We start from the raw sequence: 24,260 nt of genomic DNA, 5'->3' as shown, positions 1-24,260 counted from the left end.
GTCGTTCCTAGTGGCTATTTCTTCGACTCACAGAGTGTCAGAACTTCAAGCATTGTCTTACAGGGAGCCCTTTTTGAGGATTACAGATTCGGGAGTTTCCTTGCGGACAGTTCCTTTCCTTTCTTCCGAAGGTGGCATCTTCTTTCCACTTGAATCAGTCTGTGGAACTGCCATCCTGCTCTGGTTTGGATCCTTCTGATCCCCACTACACTGATTTATGGAGATTAGATGTCCGATGGGTCCTGCTGCGTTATTTGGAGGTTACAAATAGTTTTCACATGTCAGACCATGTATTTGTCCTCTGGAGTGGTCCCAGGAGAGGTCATGAAGCATCAAGGGCTACTATAACCCATTGGATAAACCTCCTTCAGGGTTGTCCTCTCCTGGAGGGTCTCCACGTGCATTCTACACGTTCTCAGGCAGCCTTGTGGGCTGAGGGCCAACAGATTTCACTGCAGGAGATTTGTAGAGCGGCCACTTGGAAATCACTACACACCTTTGCTCATCATTATCGGTTGGATGTGCGAGCTCCAGACTCTGGGAGTTTTGGTGAAGGTGTGATTCGAGCGGGACTCTCCAGGTCCCACCCCTGGTAGGAGAGCTCTGGTACATCCCAGGAGTCTGGACTGATCCGGGTACGTACAGGGAAAGGAAAATTAGTTCTTACCTGTTAATTTTCGTTCCTGTAGAACCACGGATCAGTCCAGAGTCCCGCCCTTTTCAGAGTAGTGATAATGGAGAGTCCACTCGTTCAGTTCTTGGTTACTTTGCTCTGCAGATTATTGGTTACACAATTTGAACTTTTCTTATTGATGTTTTTCCAATTTTATTACGGGCTCTGCTGCCGTTGGGGTTAGTTAGCCTGGTTTCTATGCAATTGAACCCCAGTTATAGCTGATAGTTAAGTAGGGTTCTGGATCATTCTGCTTTGATACGTTGAAATACTGACGGACTGTAGGTGGCACCTCAGGGTTTAGGTCAGAGTCCGCCAAAACTTCTCTGTCTCCATCTGCCGGAGGGGAGGCAAAACCCAGGAGTCTGGACTGATCCGTGGTACTACAGGAATGAAAATTAACAGGTAAGAACTAATTTTCCTTTTCTATACCCCGCAACATATGCATGTATGCAGGCTTACACATGAATACATGCAATGCATTGAAAGAAAGTATATTAATGCATTAAATGTGATACTTTACCCACCTATTTTCAAAATATACATGCATATATTCGTGTAAATCGATGCATTTTAAAACATGTGCGCATCAAAGTAATTAACCAGTTTTACCAATTAGTCCACCAGTTCGCCCAGTCCCTCTTCAGGTATTTGAAACCCTCCTGGTTCTTCAGCCTTGAATTCCCTCCAGTTCAGCCAGACCTCCCACCCTGTCAGTACTACACATTATCATTTATGCCAGATAATTAGCAAATTTTAAAAATACATGAGTAAATTAGCGCATGAATGTGCATAAATGTCGGTTCTGCCCTGGAGTGCCCCTAGACTTACCCCACCTTATTTTTACAGGCATATATATGTGCGGGGCAAAAGTGAAACACATATTTTGGACTTTTTAAAAATATGAACTACATGAATGGAGGCTACCTACACATGTGCATGCTAATTTTTACTTGTGGAACATTTTGAAAATTCATCCCATATTTTCTAAACTTGAAAGTATATGCAGAAATGAACATGTAAACGTTTACGCCTGCTCCCATGCAGGCAGAAATGTGCATGTGTTTACTGCGTATGCCCACTGATTTTTAAAGTGGACTTGTGCACCTAAAGTCTGCTTTGAAAATTGGGTTTGTGGATTGTTGAATTGCTATGCAGCATGCATGAAAATGTATGCATGCAACACTTTTATGTGCATATCCATTGGGGCTATTTTCAGAGAGCCACTTAGCCACATAAAATTATTTTTTATGTACATAAGTGCCTTTGGAAAGTCCCTTAAAAAGAGTAGGGGGGAGACCGGATTGCTGGGCTCCGGTTCCAGGCCCGGAACATCTACCACCCTCAGAGGCCTGACGTGAGTGGGAGGAGCCGAAACGCGCAATAAGAACAGCTCGGCAGCGCGAGAGATGCTGGGGAGACCGGATTGCTGGGCTCCGGTTCCAGGCCCGGAACATCTACCACCCTCAGAGGCCCGATGTGAGTGGGAGGAGCCGAAACGCGCAATAAGAACAGTGCGGCAGCGCAAGAGACGCTGGGGAGACCGGATTGCTTGGCTCCGGTTCCAGGCCCGGAACATCTACCACCCTCAGAGGCCCGACATGGGTGGGAGGAGCCTAAACGCGCAATAAGAACAGCGCGGCAGCGGCGCCCCGTCGCTGACGGCGCACCGCCAAAGCCGTGTGCACCTAAGGGGTGCGCACGGCTTGGTCCGGCTTAGTCCGGACTAGGGCGGACTGAAGGAGGAAGCTCTACATACTGTCCCCCGTTTTACTGAGACCTAGGAAATGTAGGTAGGCACAACATAAACGTTCGAATTCTTGAGCTTTTGACTGAATATTTTTTTCAGTTTCGTGCTATGCCAGCCAAAAGGAAAGGGAAGGTAAGGGTTTTTCCTTCAGAACCCTTACCTCCATTTCTTCAGCTCGAAATTGATCATTTTATGACTCAGCTGTCAAAAGAGGGACCCGGTGAATCTGTTGGAAGCCCCCCGGAGGGAGAACGGGAGACTCCCCTAGATGAGGCTTCCCTCAGTCCTGACTAACGTCTGCCTCCTGTCCAACGTGGTGCAGATGGAGAAGCAGCTGCATCGCCCACTGAAGAGGTTGACCGATCGACAACTTTTGAAGGAGCAAGCTCCGTACTGGATTCAGAGGAGGAGAAGGAAGCAGTAGTGCCTGCAAGACAACAACAAGAATCCCTCCACTCCGAACAGCCAGAGGATGTGCAGCCATCAACATCAAGGCCAGAGACGGTAACATTGGGGCAATTTGGGACCTGGTGAGTGGTTTGAGTGTAACCGTGAATAGACTGGAAGAAAAAAATGATTCTGTATCCTCCAATTTACAACAACAATTTCAGGGTATGCAGCAGCAAGCAAATGTAATTGTTACTAGAATAGAAGAAGCTGAAAAAAATATAAAATCGTTACAAACTTTGAATACTATAATGATAAAAGATCAATCAGCTTGTTCTAGGCGGTTAGAAACGATAGAAAATAATATCAGGCACCTGAATGTAAGGATAGTTAATTTCCCAAGAATTGCTGGAGAAATTCCTTTTGTTTCCTTTAAAAGTTTTCTTACAGAGGCTCTCGGTTTCTCTGATAATAATATGCTCTCTATAAACTCTTGTTTCTTTGTAAAAAAGAGAACCTCTGCACCAGTTCTATCTATTCCAGCAAATCTTACAAGTTTCTTAGAAAATTCATCCCTACAGGTGTTAGATAGAGAGACATTAATTGTTTCTTTTAACAGCCTCTGATATAAGTAAGTTAATGAAAGTATATTTTCAGAAATTTCCTATTTCATATCATGGACAAGATGTTAAAATCTTTCCAGATTTAGCACCAATTACTCGTAACAAGCGTCGAATTTCTTGAAATAAGACAAAGAGTTATATCTTTAGGGTTCTCTTTCCTTCTTAGATACCCATGCCGATGTATTATAAAGAGGGGAAATGAGTAATTTATTTTTACCCAGATAGAACAATTACGTCAATTTGTGGAGTCACGAGAACCCGTAACCTCTTGATGTGTAGGCGTAATGTTAAATCAGCTGTAACTGTGCCAATGCTTTAAAAAAAAAAATGTTTTTCCTTAGTATCTCCACTTGAATTTCAGTCTAGTAGTCTCAGAGTTATATTTATATTCCTATGAGAAATTATCAATGATATTGTGCAAGTTTTCAATAGTATTGATTGATGATTTTTTGAAAATGATATTCTTTTCTTTTTAATATTTGGTTAAATCATGCTGAAATATATAGTTGCATTTCAATGGATATATTGAATGTAATAATTCACATATTTGTTATATGAAAAAAAAAAAAATCATAAATAAATAAATAAATAAATAGAAAAAGAGTAATTTGCAAAGACATTTCTGTGAGTAAAATAGTGTTTCACATACAAAAATGACCTTTTACAAAATTGCTCACCTGTGTGTACATTTACCTGGTCTGAGCCATAGGCATACACATTTGGATTTTCAAAAGTATGCAGATGGGCTTAGACATGTGAGTCCCCTTTGAAAGTTGATGTAAATTATATGTGCATTGCCTTATAATGTAGGTGGGCTGTTATAAAATGTCCCCCATGTCAGGAAGAGATTTCATAAATGTACACATACATGGTGCATATTATTAAGCAGAGAATGAGCAGTTGACAATTGCACAGTGTAAGCCCACAAGAAGAGCTATAAAATAGAAAGGAATAGAAGAAGAGAACATACATTGCATATTTCATAATATTGGAATCAGATGCAACAGGAATAGGCACTGTAAACGTTTAAGAAAATTGTTCAATATATTACTGTTGTGTAGCGAGTACACACAGTATAAAGAGAAGAATACACACAATATAAGCAATGAACAACGCATCTTTAGGTGGGAGTTCATTCCTAGAATGCTAAGGAGCAGATGCAAATGGAGGAAACAAATGAGGTGAGTAGCATTTTCTACAGGATTTTGGTCCAGGGTTGGCTGAAGTGGCTAGCATTTCCCATAGAGTTTAGGAGAGGGCTTGGGTAAAGAGCCAAGCTTTGATTTTTTTTCTGAAAGGAAAATATTTATTTATTTAGTTATTTATTTAAAGTCTTTTCTATACTGTCGCTAAGTTATATACCATCGCAATGGTTTACATGTAGGCACATAAGTAAGTTTGGAGTAAGTGTACTATAGTACATTCTAACCGGTGCCATTAACTTTCGGTTACATTAAATAATAAAATACGTACAAATGTTTAGTGATGTAGGTTCTGGCCAGGTGTACCTAGAAGGTACTTTTACAGGTAAAAAAAAATCACATTTACTGTGTATCTTATTACATTCATTATGTACTTAATATGTTAAAATATTGTAATGCACATTTATGAGAATAGTGCTGTGTGCCAGTGCTCTTCTGTTTATTCCACTGTATTTTCTATTCTCCGGTCTCTTTATAAAAGGCTTGTTTAAAAAGCCATGTCTTTAGACTTCTCTTGAATGTTTTGGGGTCTCTCTGTAATCTGATCTCCAAAGGCATTGCATTGTGTTCCAGAGTGTGGGTCCTGCTAAAAGACAATGCCCTTTCTCTTACCTGGGTTAGTCTTGCTGTCTTGACTGAGGGAATGGTTAAGAGAGCTTTGTTTGCTGAACGAAGGTTCCTGTGTGGTACGTGTACCCGTAGTGTGGTGTTTAGCCAGTCCGCTTTTTCATCATATATTAGTTTATGTATGGTGCATAGTGCTTTGTATATCCTTTCAGGTGCTTTGAACTTTTTTTTCAGCTAAGTCTTATCCTGGTGAAATTATATCAATATATTTTTCTTAAGAAATAACGTGATATTTACCATACATATGACTGTCTCCCTCTTTCTTATCACTTTGCAGTGTCTGAACACTTTCTGTCCTCTTTTGATGTTGACTGCACGGCAGAAGTCAAGAAGGAGGTGGTGCAGTGTATGGGCTCATTTCAAGATGGCGTGGCAGAGAAATGTGTGGACTACTTTCAGAGATACCGCCGGTCTACTCACGTTACTCCCAAGTCTTACTTGTCCTTCATCCAGGGTTATAAAGCAGTATACAAAGAAAAGCACACCGAAGTGCAGACGATGGCAAACAGGTAAAGAGAGGCAACACCGGGGCAGTTCTTGTGCCGTCACCTCTCTAAAAAATGTATTTGTGTGAATTCTTGGTCCCTCTCTGATGTATACAGACAATACTGGACCATCATTCAGGTCTATCACTGTCTTACTGTTTTATTGTATCTGTGTATATTTTTACTGTAAGATGCTTAGAACTTGGGATTACACAACATACCAATATTTAAAATAAAAATAGTTAAATAAATTCTGCACAGTGATTTTGGGAAGGTGGATGGGTCTAAGGATTATATTCACTGTTGGAGGATGTTTTAGCCCAAAACCATACAAGTATGTAGATACACATGTAAGCTTTTATTTTCTCATTTAAGCAATTGTAAACAAAAAAGAAATGGATAGCATAGCGTGTCTAATTGTTGCTCTTATATATTTTATACTTCTGTTTGCAACACTTAGGAAACAAGGAATATGATTATTATAATTTCATCCATAGCAGAAGTAAAGTTACGCAGCAGGGGACCTCAGCATGTGCTGGGTTGCATAATTATATACACACACATCTCAGGTTCCCTGTACGAACCCGGATCAGTCCAGACTGCTGGGTTTTGCCTCCCTTCCAGTAGATGGAGAGAGAGTAAAACTTGGGATTACACTGGGGGTAGCACCTGCCTCTCCTCAGTATTTCGCTGTCTCTAGCAAATGGAGGTGGTGCAAAACCTGCGACTCTGACCGTTGTTAGGTTTTCCTTGAAAAAAAAATAAATTATATATATATAATCCATTAAAGCAACCAAAGAAGCTTCAACGCAGGATCAGTCTGGGGGCCCTCATTCCTGTTCCCCAGGAAGAATTGGGAACTTGCCTTTGTTCCTTTTACTTTGTGGTGCCGAAGGAAGTCCCTCAGACTCCCATGTTTTCATATGGAGACCATGCACTCAGTCATATCGGCCATATGATGGAAGCATACCTGAACATAAGGATCCACAGGGATCACCAGAGGTTTCTCCACTTCATTCTAGTTCTGTGCTCTCTCCTTCAGTCTGGCTACAGTTCCGCACACAGTCACCAAGGTGATGGTGGTGGTGGCAGTGGCCCTTTGGCGGGAGGGAGTGCTAGTTCACCTGTATCTATGTTGAGGGTTGTGGACCCTTGGGCCGGTCGGGACAAAAGAGGAAGCTGTGGAGAGCCTCAGTACAGGTCCCAACCGGGAGGCGGCTGGACGGATGTAATGGCTTTGGGTGCTGGAACTGGATGGAGCCCTATGCGACCAAGGACTCGAGGATGACCTGAAGACAGGAGAACGTTGGGCCCTGGAGTGGTGAACTCTTCACCCTGGAGACCGGCGCTCCCCTGAGAGGAGCTCGTAGGAGCCCGGCCGCTGGGACTTCTGGAGATTCGCCCTGGAAGCCGGAGCCCCCCCAGGAGGAGCCCGTAGGGGCCCAGCCGCTGGGACTTAGGAGAGTCTTCGGGCCAGAGGAGCGAAGAAAGTCTGAGATGAGGTCCAGGAAAGAAGCTAGTCGAGGTCAGGGTCGGAGCCGGGTCAAGCCAGAAGTCAGATGTCGTACCAAAGCCGAAGGGAAGTCCAGAAGCGGAGTCAGGAACGGAGCCGAGTCAAGCCAGAAGTCAGATGTCGTACCAAGCCGAAGGGAAGTCCAGAAGCGGAGTCAGGAACGGAGCCGAGTCAAGCCAGAAGTCAGATGTCGTACCAAGCCGAAGGGAAGTCCAGAAGCGGAGTCAGGAACGGAGCCGAGTCAAGAAGGAGAGAGATCAGCAGGCACGCCGGATCCGAGCGAGCGGAGACCAGGAACGCAGCAACTGGAAGCAGGAGACCCTGGGAACCTCGTTGCAAGGCAGGGAGTGAAGGAACTGCAGGGCTTATGTAGCCCTGCAGCGTCTGATGTCATCAGCTGCTCCTGGCCTGTTCCCGCGCTGGCCCCTTTAAATGCAAGGGCTCAGCGTGCGCGCGCGGCTAGGGGGCGGGGCCAGCCGCGGGAGGACGCCGGGTGCTGCTACGGCGTGGCAGCGCCGCATTCGGGGCCTGCACGGCCCGGGGGGAGCTCATGCGAGACCGGGACCAGACCGCGGGTGAGTGGCGATTCCGGGGCCGGCTCGGAATCGCAACAGTACCCCCTCTCCTGCGGCCCCTTCCTGGAGGCCTCGGCCTATCGGGGTGACACAGATGGAACTGGCAGAGGAGACTCTTATCCAGGATGTGGGAAGCGGGTTCCCAGGAATTCTCCTCGGGCCCATAACCTTCCCAGGAGAGTAGATATTCCCAGCGCCGGCGGCAAACTCGAACGTCCAGAACCTCTTTAACTGTATACGTGCCCTCCAGGTCAGCAGCGGAAGCACTGGATTCCGGAGGTCGAGGCTGAATCCGGGAAAGGACCACCGGTTTGAGTAAGGAGACGTGGAAGACGTCATGTATCTTCAGAGTGGAGGGCAACCGTAACCTATAGGCCACTGCCCCAATACGCTCGGCCACGATAAAGGGGCCGATATAGCGGGGTGATAGTCTCATGGAAGGTACGCGCAGCTGAATATTTCTGGTACTCAGCCATACCTTGGTCCCTGGTAGGAACACTGGAGCGGGTCGCCGGGCTTTATCTGCGTATTTCTTGGAACGTGCGGCCGTTTGCTGTAACTTCTCTTGAGTGGAGCGCCAGAGGCGATGTAGCTGGCTAGCTGTCAGTTGAGCCGCCGGGGACGAGACCGTCTGAGGCAATGGCAAGGGAGGTTTGGGCGTCCTGCCATACACCATCTGGAATGGGGACTGTAGGGTAGCGGAGTGTTTGTGGCGGTTATACGAGAACTCCGCCCAAGGTAAGAGGGCGACCCAGTTATCCTGTAAGTCACTGACGAAGGCCCGGAGGAAGGTTTTAAGAGTTCGGTTGGTGCGTTCGACCTGGCCATTGCAGGGGCATTACAGAGGCCGAAAGGCATGACGAGATACTCGTAATGGCCGTCCCCGGTATTGAAGGCGGTCTTCCACTCATCCCCCGGACGGATTCTTACGAGGTTATAGGCCCCCCTGAGGTCCAGCTTGGTAAATACTTTGGCCCCTTGAAGGCGATCCAGGAGTTCGGGGATCAAGGGCAACGGGTAGCGATCACGCCGGGTAATGCGCTTCAAGCCCCGATAGTCGATACAGGGTCGAAGAGACCCATCCTTCTTTCCCACGAAGAAGAATCCGGCCCCAGCCGGGGAATTCGAGGGTCTGATGAAGCCTCGGTCCAGATTTTCTTTGATATATGCGGACATAGCCTGGGTCTCCGGCAGAGATAACGGGTACACTCGTCCGCGGGGCGGCATGGTGCCCGGCAGCAGATTAATAGCACAATCAAAAGGCCGATGCTTGGGGAGCAACTCGGCCTTCTCTTTGGAGAAGACATCCCGGAAGGCGTTGTATTGCTGAGGTATGGCTGGCGGCGTTGTCTGAAGTGGGACCGTGGGTCGTAAGCGGGCAGGAAGGCACTGACGGAAGCAAGTGGTCCCCCATGACGTGATCTGGAGTGAGTTCCAGTCAATCACCGGCGAATGTTTCCTGAGCCTTGGCAACCCTAACACAATAGGGTGGATGGACCTCTCCAGGATGAGGAAGGAGATCTGCTCAGTGTGAAGAGCCCCGACTTGAAGTTTGAGCGAACGAGTCCAGGTGGAAATAGAGCCCAGAAGAGGAGTCCCCTGGATGGAAGAGACCCGTACTGGCGGCTCTTGGGGCTGGGTCTGCAGTTGTAGTTGCTGTACAAGAGCTCGGAGAATAAAATTTCCCCCGGCCCCGGAGTCCAGCAGGGCTAGTGTGTCGAAGGCCCCTCCCGGGAGGCACAGTCTAACCGGAATGGTACATGGGGAGTTTGAGGAGATGTTGCCTAGAGTCAACTCCCCACTATACTCTAGGTGCGGGCGTTTCCCGGGCGCTCGGTACAGCGGGCCAGGAAGTGCCCCTTACCGCCACAATAGAGACACAGGCCTTGGGAGCGACGCCGCTTCCGTTCCTCTGAAGAGAGGGGACCCCGGCCTAACTGCATGGGTTCCTCCCCATGAGTGGTGGACGGGGCTGGTGGCGAGGGTCGACCACGAGGAGGCGTGGACCTACGGGTAGACTGTCCTAGGGTGGTCCTTCGATCCCGGAAGCGGCGCTGAATCTGTCGGTCTACTTGACCCGCCAATTCGATCAGCTCATGGAGGTCGTCTGGCAGATCTCGCCCTGCCAACTCGTCCTGGAGACGTGGGGAAAGCCCTTCCAGAAAAATGCCATGCAGACTGTCGGCTCCCCAACCCAATTCTGTGGCCAGGGTCTGGAACTCCACAGCAAATTCCTCCAAGGGACGGTTCCCTTGACGCAGTTGAAGAAGTTCCGAAGCAGCTGTGGAAGCACGAGACTGTTCGTCGAAGATCCTTCGGAAGGCTTTGACGAATTGGACTAGATTGCCTAACCGGGGATCCTGACTCTCCCAGAGGGAGGAAGCCCAGGCCAGTGGCTTCCCATCCAAGAGGGAAATGATGTAACTTGTCTTCACGTGGTCGGTGGGAAATTGCGCCGGGAGCAGATTAAAGCGGATGTAACACTGGTTAAGAAAACCTCGGCAAGACTTTGCGTCCCCCGAATATCGGGACAGGGCGGGCATCTGGACTGGGACGGCAGATTCAGCACTGGCCCGGGATGTAGATGCCGTAGCGCTAGCAGCGGAGGCCCCCTCAACTCGGTCCGCTAAGCGTTGGACCGTGGACATCAGTGTGTTGAGGCAGCTCTGTTGCTGCTGAAGCTTTAGGGCAAGACCCGGAATGGCCTTCAGGCCTGCGAGGTCCGCCTTGCAACTTGTTGAGGGTTGCGGACCCTTGGGCCGGTCGGGACAAAAGAGGAAGCTGTGGAGAGCCTCAGTACAGGTCCCAACTGGGAGGCGGCTGGACGGACGTAATGGCTTTGGGTGCTGGAACTGGATGGAGCCCTATGCGACCAAGGACTCGAGGATGACCTGAAGACAGGAGAACGTTGGGCCCTGGAGTAGTGAACTCTTCACCCTGGAGACCGGCGTTCCCCCGAGAGGAGCTCGTAGGAGCCCGGCCGCTGGGACTTCTGGAGATTCGCCCTGGAAGCCGGAGCCCCCCCAGAAGAAGCCCGTAGGGGCCCAGACGCTGGGACTTAGGAGAGTCTTCGGGCCAGAGGAGCGAAGAAAGTCCGAGATGAGGTCCAGGAAAGAAGCTAGTCGAGGTCAGGGACGGAGCCGGGTCAAGCCAGAAGTCAGATGTCATACCAAAGCCGAAGGGAAGTCCAGAAGCGGAGTCAGGAACGGAGCCGAGTCAAGCCAGAAGTCAGATGTCGTACCAAGCCAAAGGGAAGTCCAGAAGCGGAGTCAGGAACGGAGCCGAGTCAAGCCAGAAGTCAGATGTCGTACCAAGCCGAAGGGAAGTCCAGAAGCGGAGTCAGGAACGGAGCCAAGTCAAGAAGGAGAGAGGTCAGCAGGCACGCCGGATTCGAGCGAGCGGAGACCAGGAACGCAGCAACTGGAAGCAGGAGACCCTGGGAACCTCGTTGCAAGGCAGGGAGTGAAGGAACTGCAGGGCTTATGTAGCCCTGCAGCGTCTGACGTCATCAGCTGCTCCTGGCCTGTTCCCGCGCTGGCCCCTTTAAATGCAGGGGCTCAGCGCGCGGCTAGGGGGCGGGGCCAGCCGCGGGAGGACGCCGGGTGCTGCTACGGCGTGGCAGTGCCGCATTCGGGGCCTGCACGGCCCGGGGGGAGCTTGTGCGAGACCGGGACCGGACCGCGGGTGAGTGGCGATTCCGGGGTCGGCCTGGAATCGCAACAATCTAGATGACTGGCTCATCTGCGCGAAGTCAGAGGAACTGTGCAAGCAAGCAGTGGACAAGGTCTTGTTCCGTTTGAGGTCCCTCTATTGGGTTGTCAACCAGTCCAAGAGTCATCTTCATCCTTCTCAGGTTCTGCACTTCTTAGAAGCATGACTCCATACCTGAGGGGGAAAGGTCTTCCTAGTGGAGGACCGATGTTGCATCCGTCAGTCTCAGACAGCTTCGACCTCTGTGCCTCACCTTTCTCTCTGCTCTCCCTGCTAGCCTTGGGAAGATGGCTACCTCCTCATCTGCATGCCGCTCTCTCCAGCATCCCCGGAACGGCAATGGCACGGCTATCCACCATGTTTCTCCTGAGGGCCTCCTAGGATGCGTGCGCGCATGCCACCTACGTCTTTATCCATGTCATGGCGGGAACCTCAGGGGCGTCCCCCTCGAGTGATGTCACGCCATCTGGGTATTTAGCCTGCCCTTCGTTTGCTAACAAATCGAGTTAGCAAGGATTGGACTCGTCCGGTCTAAGCTACTCTGCCGCTTCCTTGCTGCGCTGGAAGCTCTCTCTGCCCTTCAGGGTATTTCAACTAACCTGGGTACCTGCTCCTCGGGGGCCCTTGCTTTCATTCAGGTGCCTATCTGGGATCAGGTACTCGCTCCTCGAGGGCCTGCTCTCCCTGCCTTGGTGTCTGCAATCCAACTACTTCTGCCTGCTGGGATCTGCATTCATACCACAAGTCTAGAATCCACGATAATCAGGAAATCACTGATAATACTATAATAATACAAATCCTGTATATTGTGTGGTGAGACAGGGATTTAAGAGAAGACTCAAAGTGACCTCATATAAGGTGCCCGAGGGGCTACAGGCTTGAAAAAGCTTTCAACGGCAAGGGCCTTTTTTTAATCATTGGCACAATGAGGCATTTTTTAGAACGCTTCCATGTATGAAGCTGAATCGATATACACTTATCTTATAAGGCTCTACAGTCCAAATTTTGCAGGTGAGAGCACAAGTGCAAGAAACCAAAATGTAATCCGGCTGGGTGAGGAAAATCAGACACTGTCCGACACGCAGTGTTTCAGAGAAAAACTCCTTCTTCAGGGAGTCGGATATAATTCTTGCCGGTACAGAAACTGTGAAAATGGAATTGCATTTTAAATAAGAGGTATATATTCAAAAAGTCCCACTTACAGTTTTTGAGAAGAACGGTGCCTCTGGTAGGAGAAACTTACGTGTTGTGAGTCAAACTTGTCTGGCTGTGATAAAACGTCTCAGCGTGATTCTACAATTGAACAGGGTGCATAAAACATGAAACAAGCAAACCCAGACTTAATAAACCCATATCAAAGATACCTGAGCCGCATAAGCACTGACTTGCGTGGTGCTGATAAACAGTCTAGCGTCTAGCTGTGAATCATCTGTCAGCATCATCTATCAAGTGACGTCACGCCATCTGGGTATTTAGCCTGCCCTTCGTTTGCTAACAAATCGAGTTAGCAAGGATTGGACTCGTCCATTCTAAGCTACTCTGCCCCGTTTTGGCTCCAGTACCGCTGCTGATAGATGATTCACGGCTAGATGCTAGACTGTTCATCAGCACCGCGCAAGTCAGTGCATATGTGGCTCAGGTATCTTTGATATGGGTTTATTAAGTCTGGGTTTGCTTGATTGGTGGCTTCTCCACAGACACTTGAGGTCCGAGGTGGACTTCAAGCTGCCTCAGTGGGTGGTAGTGACCACTGATGCCAGCCTCTCCGGTTGGGGCATGGTGTGCCAGTCCCAGTCGGTCCAGGGCCTATGGTTGATGTAGGAGGCACAGTGGTCCATCAGTCACCTAGAGAACAAACTGGTGAGGCTGGCATTACAGTTGTTACTTCCACTTGTGCGCAACCGGGTCGTACGGTTTCTGTCAGACAATGCGACAGCAGTGACCTACATCAACCGTCAAGGGGGAACCAAAGTCATCAGGTTGCTCTGGAAGCGGAGCAGCTGATGTCCTGGGCAGAACAGCATTTAGTCTTACACACATAGCGGGAACCAACAATGTGCAAGCGGATTTTCTGAGCTGCCAAAGAATAGACCCCGGAGAGTGTAGTAAGAAGCGATGACCCTCATTTCACGCAGATGGGGCACTCCTCGTCTGGATTTGATGGCAACTTGAACAAATGCCAAGGCACAACATTTCTTCAGTCGCAGAAGACAACACCGAGTGGTAGGGGTCGATGCCCTGGTACTCCCATGGCCGCACAATGTTCTGCTTTATGTGTTCCCTCCGTGGCCTCTGATAGGCAAGCTTCTGCAGAGGATAGAAGTTCACCCAGGGATGGTAATTCGAGTGGCCCCAGAGTGGCCCTGTATGCCCTGGTTCGCCGACCTAGACAACCTCACAATGGACTGTCATCCTACGACTGAGTCCTCTTCCAAACTTGCTGCGGCAAAGTCCTATATTTTTTGACCAGGTGGATCGCTTTTGTCTAGGGGCCTGGCTTTTGAAAGGAAGCAGTTAGAGAAGAAGGGCTATCCGGAAGATGTTATTACTACTCCAATTCGGGCCCAGAAGACCTCTACTTCTATAACTTTTGTCCGAGTCTGGAAGGTCTTCGAGTCTTGGTGTCGCGAGCAGGGAGTCCTTCTCCTGACAGTCCTTGGTGGTGCAGATGCTAGCTTTCTTGCAGAGTGGGCGCAGAAGAGGATTGTCTTGCAGCTTTGGGATGCCTGAGGGGAAAGCTTTATGGGGCACCGCTAGCAGCTCATCTGGATGTGGTACGTTTCCTTCGAGGGGCAAAACTCTTGGATCCCCACGTTCGGCTGGTATGTCCATCTTGGAGCCTTAACTTGATGCTAAGAGTCTTGTGCGAAGCCCCTTTTGAACCTCTTAAGAAGATCACCTTGAAGGATTTAACTCTGCAGATGCTGTTTTTGGTGGAAATATGCTCAGCTTGGAGGGTGTCGGATCTCCTAGCCTTTTCGTGCAGGGAACCTTTTTTTACAAATTTCTGATTCTGGGGTTTCCCTCAAAATGGTTCCCTCTTTTCTACCGAAGGTGGTCTAAGCTTTCCACTTGAACCAGTCAGTGGAGCTTCCAGCTTTTACCGATGTCAAGCTGGATGCACCTCATGCTAATGAATTGAGGCGTCTAGATGTTAGGAGGGCCCTCTTACGATACCTCGAGGTTACTGATTCCTTTCGGGCATCTTTTTGATCTCAGGAGTGGCTCTAAGAAGGGGCACAAAGCGTCAAAAGCGGCCATAGCTTGTTGATTGAAAGAGGCTATTGCTTCTGTTTATATTTGTCGTGGACATCCTGTCTCTGAAGGTTTGAAAGCACATTCCATCAGGTTGCAGGCAGCTTCCTGGGCAGAGTGTCAGTTGGTTTCGCCATAAGAAATTGGTAGGGTGGCGACCTGAAGACCTTACACACCTTTACCAGACACTATCGTTTGGATGTCCAGGCTCCAGAAGTTGCCAGTTTTGGAAGCAGTGTCATTTGAGTGGGACTGTCAAGGTCCCACCCCAGATAGGGAAGCAGTCTGGACTGATCTGGGTACGTACAGGGAAAGGAAAATTGGTTCTTACCTGCTAATTTTCGTTCCTGTAGTACCACGGATCAGTCCAGATGCCCACCCTTTGAGAATGGACACAATTCTTCTGAGAGTCCGCTCGATCTGTCTTCATAACCTTCTTTTTCAGCTCCACTACAGGATCCATTTTTTCCTTATCCTGATTGCAGGAGTTCTAAAGTACATAGTTTGCTCATTTTTTTCTTGTCCTTGCTTGTCTTTCTTGTTGAATGGTTGCAATACATTTTCTGCTTTGAGAATTCTGAGGAGAGGCAGGTGCTACACCCAATTAAGAGGGGGTGCTCTCGAAGTTTTTCTCTGTCTCCATCTGCTGGAAGGGAGGCAAAACCCAACATTCTGGACTGATCCGTAGTACTACAGGAACAAAAATTAGCAGGTAAGAACCAATTTTCCTTTCATGCCCCGAAATCTCCATTCCCTGCCCAGACCATGCTTTTTGGAAAACTTTTGGGATGTGTGCGCTGCAGGAGATATGCACATATCTCGGCAGCTTTTAAAATCCATTTGGTGCATGTGAATCCTGATTAATGTACACGTTGGGCTTTTAAAATTCACCTTAAAGAAAACTAACCACAGAAATGCAGTATATTGAGTTGATTGCTCCCACATAAGAACAAGCCTGTTCATGACTTGCAGCTATTCCTTCAAGATCAACAAATATTTTCCTTCCTTTGAATAGTTTTTGCATGTTTATTAATACAATTTGACTCAGCCAATTCCTGTCTATAGATGGAAGTAAGGTAAGTTTGTGATATTAAACGATCAAACAAGCTGGGGAAACTGCAAGCAAAATTAGGGAGAAGGACCGTGTTGGATGAGCATGGCAAAGCATTCTAACAGCAGAGTCAACAATATAAATAGGTATGCACTGTATCAGAACAGTAGCACAACATGCCAACAAGGGCCTAATTTATTTAAGTAATAGATTTATATATTGCTTAAACAGTAAAACTATATTAAAAAAAATGATTTACAGTATAACATTCATAATTCAAAATAATACCAAAATAAAAACAAATTAATATACAAAACTTCTTCAAAATAAAAATAAGGTAAAGTAAAATATACATAAAATTAAAAATCTAAAATAGCTACATAACACCTAACCAAAATCATCTCACCTTCAAAGGAGTCTTCACTTACTCATATTACATCCAAATAAAAATCACCTCACTTTGGAAACAAAAGTGTCTTCACTTGCTTCCGAAATTTCAAAAAATTCAGTTCTGCTTTAACAGATCCCAGCATCTCATTCCAAAACAGTGGAGCTACCTGTGAGCAGGCTCAAGCTATATACCACTTCAGTCATAACTTCAGGGCCAGTGCTGCCATCAGACAATATCCCTGATATGCCCTTAATTTCCAGGCTGGTCTATACCACCTAAGCTTATCCCATAAATGTTTAAGATGATTGAAGATAGATAGTCAACAGCTTAAATTTTGCTCTCTTGGCAATGGTTAACCAGTGGAATTCTGTAAGCAGATGAGAGGCCCTTTCACACTTACATTTTCCTATAATCACTCATGCTGCAATATTTTGTAATAGCTGAAGTTTATGGATTAGCCTACCTGGCAGCCCCATATATAGCATGTTGCAATAGTCCGAAACTGAAATTACCAGAGCATAATACCACTATCTTTAAAGCCTGAAGATCCCAAAAAAGATGCAGCTGTCACACTGCCTTTAACTGTAAGCAAGCTTGGTTTTCTTTGGAGCCTAATATAGGGCTCCAAAGAAAAGCAAGAATCCAAAACAACCTCCAAACTCCTAATCTTAGAAAAAATAGGAATAACATGCTCCTTAACAACATGCTGGATGGTCAGGGCTAACAACATTTCCATATTATTCCTTATATACAAAAGCTCAGTCTTGTTCCTATTCATGACCAATTGGCTCTTCTAGAGCCATCAAGCCAGATCTGCCAAAGAGGAATATAGACAAATAACTACCTCATCCATATTCCCCCCCCCCCCCCCCGTAGGAACCAGGAACTGGATGTCATTAGCATAAACATGGCCAACAGCAACCAGCTCCCCCAGTAGTAAAGCTAATGGAATCTCCACCCTCATTACTTACCACTGGGGGAAAAAAGGCATCACCTACTTACATGATCTGTGATTGATGTTGCAAAAAGGAGGCATTTGAGATTTGTCTTAATAACTAGGGTAGGGACAATGGTAGATATCAAAAAACTACTGTCTAGTGTGTTGAAACAGAAAATGAAAACCAAAGAATTTTTTTTCAAATGTGTTATCCAGAATGAACACTGGACTGGAGAAATTAAAAGAGGCATCTGAGTCGGTGGGTGCTCTAAGCATAGAGCTGGAAGCAAAAGAGAAAGAGCTGCAGGAGGCTAATAAAAGGGCTGACATGGTAGGTTTGTTTTCCTTCGGCGGTTTAATTTATTGGAATTTATCATTGAGTCGCTTCGCCCATTTCGATTCTGGAAAAGACACAGAGACAAATAGCTATGTGTCATATTCAAAGTCAGAGGAGGGCCTCTTTGTGTGGCTGAATAATAACAGATTACACAGAGATGTGTGTCTGTATGCTGGGTTTGAGTGCAGGAGTGTGAGCGCCTGTGTGCAGAGAGGGGCCTACTAGTGTACACTTGGAGAGTGATTTGAGCAAAAGGTATAATGGGGGAAGGTTAGGGGTGTGGCAGATATGTGGATAGCGTATGGAGATGTTTGTGCAGCAGGTAGGGATAGTGAATGCCATTCTTGAAGAAACAAATAGCACAATGGCCATTCATGTCTCTTTAATAATGTTCAGAAAATTATACCAGAATGGGACTTTTTAAAAACTTTTTCTAGAGATTTTTTTTTTATGGTATCCTTTCTAGTATCATGGAAGGAAAATAAAATGTAAAAGAAAGGGAAGCTGCTCACGGTTTACTCCTGCCCTGAGCAACCTCGGGGAAGCAAATAAAAGGCGCATTTGGAGGGGTGAATTGCATTTTGAGGGTGGTGAGCTCAGTAGTGAGTGAGACTATGCCGCTTCCCACGCATGACAACTGTCTTTTTTTTAAGTCCTTCTGAACATTTTACTGAAAGTTTCAGAACAGTTGCCGAATATTGCCTTTTACAACCGCTGCTAGTATGAAAAGTTTGCTGTTCATCTGCTAAGGACCAAAAGGTAGCTGAAATCTCCAGGAGTGAATTGATCTCATTAGGATTTTCTTTAATTCCCCAGCTAGCTAACAGGTAGACCATGGTACATGGGTTTAAATGATTTTTTTTTTTTTTGGGGGAGGGGGGGTATGATTAAGGAGTTAATTTTCAGTATGTGTGAGAACGTGTACCCATAGGTCTGCAAGCACTTTTTGTATCCACAGCTCTGCAAGTTTCCTTTTGAAATTTTAGGTGCCAGCGGGGACCCTATGTATATATCTGCCTATATTTGTCTCCCTGCCTCCAAGTCTCAACATTTCTTTCCACAGCTAAAAGTATGTGCACTGTCATTCAGCAAGCGTACATTTACCCAAATACAAGGGGGTGGGGCAATTTTAAAATCCATTTTTATGTGGGTGAACTTTTAAAAATTGTTCCCGCTTTAGCTTTTAAAATGTTAATTCAGTTTGCATAGAAGCATCCTTGCATATCAGCTGGTGAAAACAATGCCTGATGTAAGAAATGAGTATAATTTATCTTTTCTTGCCAGGAGTTTGTTTTGTTGTTTGTTTTTTTTTTAATTTTGGACCCTGTTTTTATTTTGAATTTGCATAGGTGTTGAAAGAAGTGACTGTGAAAGCCCAGGCCGCTGAAAAGGTGAAGGCTGAAGTGCAGAAGGTGAAGGACAAAGCCCAGGCTATCGTAGACAGCATCTCAGCGGATAAAGCCATTGCTGAAGAAAAGCTGGAAGCTGCCAAACCTGCCCTGGAAGAAGCTGAAGCCGCTTTGAAGGTTACTGGTTAAGAATGCTGGGTGTGGCATCAGTCCGTTTTCCGGTGTCGAGAGGGAGGATAGATGGGGTCCACTGCCAGCTCAGGATCCCACTCCACTCCCCGAACCGGTCTGAGTTGGCAGTGCTGCTCAAGTACTGCTTGCATTCCCTGTTCCGTTCAATGAATGCACTGCATTGGCATATAGGCTGGTGGATTCATTGCACATTGTGAGATTGATTTCCAAGCATTCTGCCTAAGCTGAAGTCTGAGGGGACTCCTTACCTGTCGACTTTACTCTGAATTTCCAAAGTAGGCTTATGTACATAAATCCGCTTTGAAAATTTACAGGCATGTGCAGAACCAATGCCAACATATGCATTGTACAAAGTTACATCTGATCAGGAGCAGGCGTAACTTTGTGCTTTTATATCAATGTGCATACTTTCAAAAATTGAAAGAGTGTGCCTAAATCATGTCTCTTACCTCATGTCCAGTCCCCTAGCGTACCTTTTTCTAGTGCATGTAAAAGTACATGCAAAATTGCATGGTTTTATGTGCAAATCTGTCACTCCCCCCCACCCCCCCTTCCCCAGCCCTGGGTAATTTTTCAAAGAATATTTCAATTTCATCTTTCTACATCAATCCAGACAGGTGGATTTTCATTTTCTTCAGGCTGACATGGAGAGGTCAGACCGCAGCTGTCAGTGTAGAGCCTGCGGATGTAAGTGGTCTGTGTCTGTCTCGAGATTCCTGCGTGATGCTTATGTCCATAATGGGGAGGTCTCTGGGGAGACTTCCAAGGCATCTGGGCAGCCAGCAGAAGTAATGGCAGTGATAAAAGGTGCACCCTCTGTCTTCAGGGAGCTCTGTTTGACTTCGGATCCCCAAGATTTTTCACTAACTGTTCTAGACCTCCTGAAAACAGAAGCTTCCCCTGAAAAGGGAGCTTATCCAGCCTGAACTTGGACCATGAATTGGCCGTTCAATTATGGAGCCAGAGAAGCCACCTTGCCACTATACCAAAGCTAGCAACTTTGAAGAAATTCTGAGGAGGCTGAAAAAGGGCATTCACTAGCAAAGCTGCAGCTGACTTCATTCAGGCAGCTTCATCATTCTTTGGGAGTTGCTGAATGCATTGCAATAGAGCAAGGGCCACCATGCTGCCGCAGATCAAGACTTGAATTGTAAGCGCCTTTGAAGAAAATGTGTGCTTCAGAGGAAGTTCAGTCTTCCTATCATGTGGATCCTCAAGTGAACCATTACCCTCCATTGGGATAATGGTTCTTGTAGTAATGGCAATGATCAAGTCATCCACCTGTGGCATCTGAAATAAGTGCTGAATTACTGCCTAAGTGAGACTATGCAGCTTTTCAATATTCTTCATTCCTTTAAGACCACTCTCTGGGGACTTCCTTTCAGAAATGTCCATTGCATCCATCTCAAAGTGGAGAAGAAAAGCCTTGGTCAATTTATAGATCCCCTTGATGATGGGATCCCAGACAGGAGGTTTCTCCATCTTGGAATCCCCAATTCTCGGAGAAGTTATGGCTTGCTTAACAGAAGAAGCAACTTTGGCCCTATGGAAAAGGCGAATAATAGTCTTCTTCCCTATCAAAGGCAACTTCACCCACCTCCAAAGACGCACAGCTAACAAAGTCTGGCTAGTCCATTGAAGTATGACTTGGTACTTCTGGAACCAACCTGGAGTGTTTATTGGGCATCTGGTCATCGGGTATACCCTGTAGGAAGAACCCAATGAGGGAGGTCTCCCTTTTCTCCTTATGCATGCAGAAGGCCTGATGCATAAAATGAAAAAATTCAGATAAATATTTCTCAGAAAAAGGCACAGTCTGGCCCCAATTAATAATTGATATGCCAAAGCTCAAGCACTGGAAGATCCCTAATATCCTGCAGTGCCTAAGAGGAATGCCGTTTGAAGGCCGCAGCTGCCATGGGAGAAGAGCTCAAAATGGTGGTCTTTCCCACCAAATCCGGCACTTCTGAGGCATCACCTAGTCTGCTTTCTGATCACGGCACCATGAGTACTCACTGTCTGGCCTTGCCTACTTCTGCTGGTTCGCCAAAAGCCTTACAAGTCTCCCAGGGGACCTCCCTATTGCAGACACAAGCAGCATTTAGGGGACCTGAGGCCGACAGACTGCTTTCATCCACAATTCCTTGCACCAACAACTGCAGTCTGACCTTTACATGCCGGCCTGAAGAAAACAAAATCATCTGTCTGGACTGGTCTAGTAGGATTCATGGAAAGAAAATTAAAAGGTAAGAAAATGTCTCCTTACGTGCTTAAATTAGGGTTTGAGGGCCAGATTTTAAGAGGTACGCCCGATTTTATAACATGGGCGCGCAGCCGTGCTCATGTTATAAAATCCAGGGTTGGTGCTCGCAAGGGGGTGCCCACTTGTGCACCTTGCGCACGCCGAGCCCTAGGTGAGCCCCGATGGCTTTCCCTGTTCCCTCCAAGGCCTCGGAGGGAACTTTCCTTCTGCCCCCCCCCCCCACCTTCCCCTCCCTTCCCCTACCTAACCTGCCCCTCGGCCCTACCTAAACCCCCCCGACCTTTGTTTTAAAAGTTGCGCCTGCCTCCGAGCAGGCATAGGTTGTGCGCACGGCCGAGTGCCAGTGCGCGATCCCCCAGCCTAGAGACCCTACGGAGGCCTCTGGCCATGCCTCTGCCACGCCCCGGACCGCCCACGCCCCGCCCCTTTTTTTGAGCCCCTGGACATAAGCATGTCCCGGGGATTGCGCGCGTCGCCGGGCCTATGCAAAATAGGCTCGGCGCGTGTAACTCCCCCTATACGCGTAAGGCTTTTAAAATCTGCCCCTATGTGCGTAAATACCTTTCAAAATTAACCTTTGTATGTGGAAGTTCTGTCAGACTTTACAGCTGGCTGTTTCTAGTGAATTGTTTAAAATTGCTAAATTGTTAACTGTATTAAGCTAACTTGGCTGATGAGTTTTGGTGTTGATATAAGATAGAGCATAGTGCTACTCAAACTTTTTGGGAAGGATTTAGAGTCTCAGTCACCCTCTGGCTCCTCTTACATAAGCTCTTGAGGCGTCATTCCTTGCAGCTTCACTCAATTAAAGCTGCCCTGTCCTCAATTAATTCCACAATTAACCCACCTGGTTAATTGTTCCCCATCATGGCTTCACCTTTTTTAACTCAATGCATCTTATTTGTTTTTGTCTATATGTTTTGGTTCGATGTAAACCGGTGTGATAAGAATCTTCGTCTTAACGTCGGTATAGTAAAAAGATGTAAATAAATAAATAAATATGTTGCGTCTGTCTGTCTTGACTGGACTGTAAGCTCGAGGAGAAGGGACTGTCTCTTACATGCCTCTGTGAAGTGCTACATATGCTTTGTATCAGCATACAAAAAAACAATAAGAATAAATTTTATATTGCTTGTCTCTGCCTTTCATAGACTATTAAGCCGTCTGATATTGCTACGGTTCGCACCCTGGGTCGGCCTCCTCATCTTATCATGCGTATCATGGACTGCGTACTGCTGCTGTTTCAGAGGAAAGTTAACACTGTGAAAATGGACACAGAGAAAAACTGTACCACCCCATCCTGGCAAGAGTCTTTAAAACTGATGACGGCAGGAAACTTCTTACAGAATCTTCAGGTAACAATTCAGAGGTGATGTGAGAAGGTGAATCTGGGAGTAAACTTGAATGACTGTGCATAGAGGGGCGGATTTTAAGAGCCCTGCTCGCCGGTGCGCCTATTTTACATAGGCCTACCGGCGCGCGCAGAGCCCTGGGACTCGCGTAAGTCCCGGGGTTTTCCGAGGGGGGCGTGTCGGGGGCGGGCCCGATCCGCGCGGCGTTTTCAGGGCGGGACGTAGCGTTTTGGGGGGCGGGTCCGGGGGCGTGGTTACGGCCCGGGGCGGTCCGGGGGCGTGGCTGCGCCCTCTGGACCCGCCCCCAGGTCGCTTCCCGGCGCGCGGGGATTTACGTCTCCCTCCGGGAGGCGTAAATCCCCCGACAAAGGTAAGGGGGGGGGGGTTTAGACAGGGCCGGGGGGTGGGTTAGGTAGGGGAAGGGAGGGGAAGGTGAGGGGAGGGAACGGAGGTAGGCTGCGCGGCTCGGCGCGCGCCAGCTATACGGAATCGGTAGCCTTGCGCGCGCCGATCCAGGATCTTAGCGGATATGCGTGGCTACGCGCGTATCTACTAAAATCCAGCGTACTTTTGTTTGCGCCTGATGTGCCAACAAAAGTACGCCAAATCGCGCTTTTTGAAAATCTACCCCAGAATGAAGTGTGTGCTTTGTCACGGTTTTTGTTGGGGATGTGTCTCAAATGGTTTGTACACATGCTGTACTACCTTCTGCATGAATTGTAATTATTAGTGATGTGCAGTCGTTTTTCCTGAATTAGGCAATGTCAACGACATTGCCTAATTCGGAATGGATCAGGAGAACCAAAAAAACGATTGAATTTTTCCCGAAATTTCGGAAAAAATTCAGTTTTGAGTTAGTGTGTGCTAACTCCTGATAGTGCACACTAACCTGAAAATCGGGGCCCCTGAAAATAACCCCCCAAACCACAGGAAAAACGAAATTTCCACAGGGGGGGGGCCCTCGAAACAAAGCCCGACACAAAATTTTTACCCGAAGCACAACTCTAGTAATTATTAAGAATGGCGAAAGCAATGGGAAAATATATTGGATCTTTAGAAAACCCATATGATATTCTGTTCTGCCATATTCTGTCTTTTGAGAAACAGCAGTTCTTATCTGTAATTGTTCTTCTTCAAAGATACCTTCAGCAAAGTGATGAAAATTTTTTGTCATGGCACTCATCCGAAAACCAGCAAACTGTGCTTATTCCATAGGTTTCAAATGTAAAGCATTACCTACTTAATACTGAGATGCCGTTATGTTTTAAACCTGCTGAGTCTTCAAAAATCTTTTTGCAGGGTACAAAATGAATATTAAATTTATATGTCCAAGGGGTAAGAACCTCCAGTTTTATTTGTCACCCTAATAAAATAAAACCTATCATGAAGTCTCAGTAGAAAAAAACACATAGTTATGGTAATTTTAAAAAGTCCAAGGCAAAGGCTTTACTCTGCATTCGTAGGAAAAAAATGCATTGCAGAACTTGCAAACCAGGCCTGACCTTAGGAGGGTGTGGGACCCAGGGCAAATCAAACACAGCAGGGACCTGGAATACTGACATGCATAATTCCACCCCCATGGTGGCA

At 47.0% G+C, this 24,260-nt stretch overlaps 1 protein-coding gene across 1 annotated transcript in view; it reads left to right on the top strand.

The window, feature by feature from the left end:
* DNAH5 (dynein axonemal heavy chain 5) overlaps positions 1 to 24,260 on the top strand; it is a 640,276-nt gene that overhangs the window by 453,724 nt on the left and 162,292 nt on the right. The window contains 4 exon segments of the mRNA XM_029590044.1: positions 5,540 to 5,771; positions 17,397 to 17,511; positions 18,867 to 19,043; positions 22,473 to 22,676. Of these exon segments, the coding sequence (XP_029445904.1) occupies positions 5,540 to 5,771; positions 17,397 to 17,511; positions 18,867 to 19,043; positions 22,473 to 22,676 (728 nt within the window).

This window comes from Rhinatrema bivittatum, chromosome 2 (assembly GCF_901001135.1).
Source record: "Rhinatrema bivittatum chromosome 2, aRhiBiv1.1, whole genome shotgun sequence".
Classification (NCBI taxonomy): Eukaryota; Metazoa; Chordata; class Amphibia; order Gymnophiona; family Rhinatrematidae; genus Rhinatrema; species Rhinatrema bivittatum.
The sequence above is the reverse complement of the archived record's forward strand: the minus strand, read 5'-3'. Positions and strand labels throughout refer to the sequence as shown.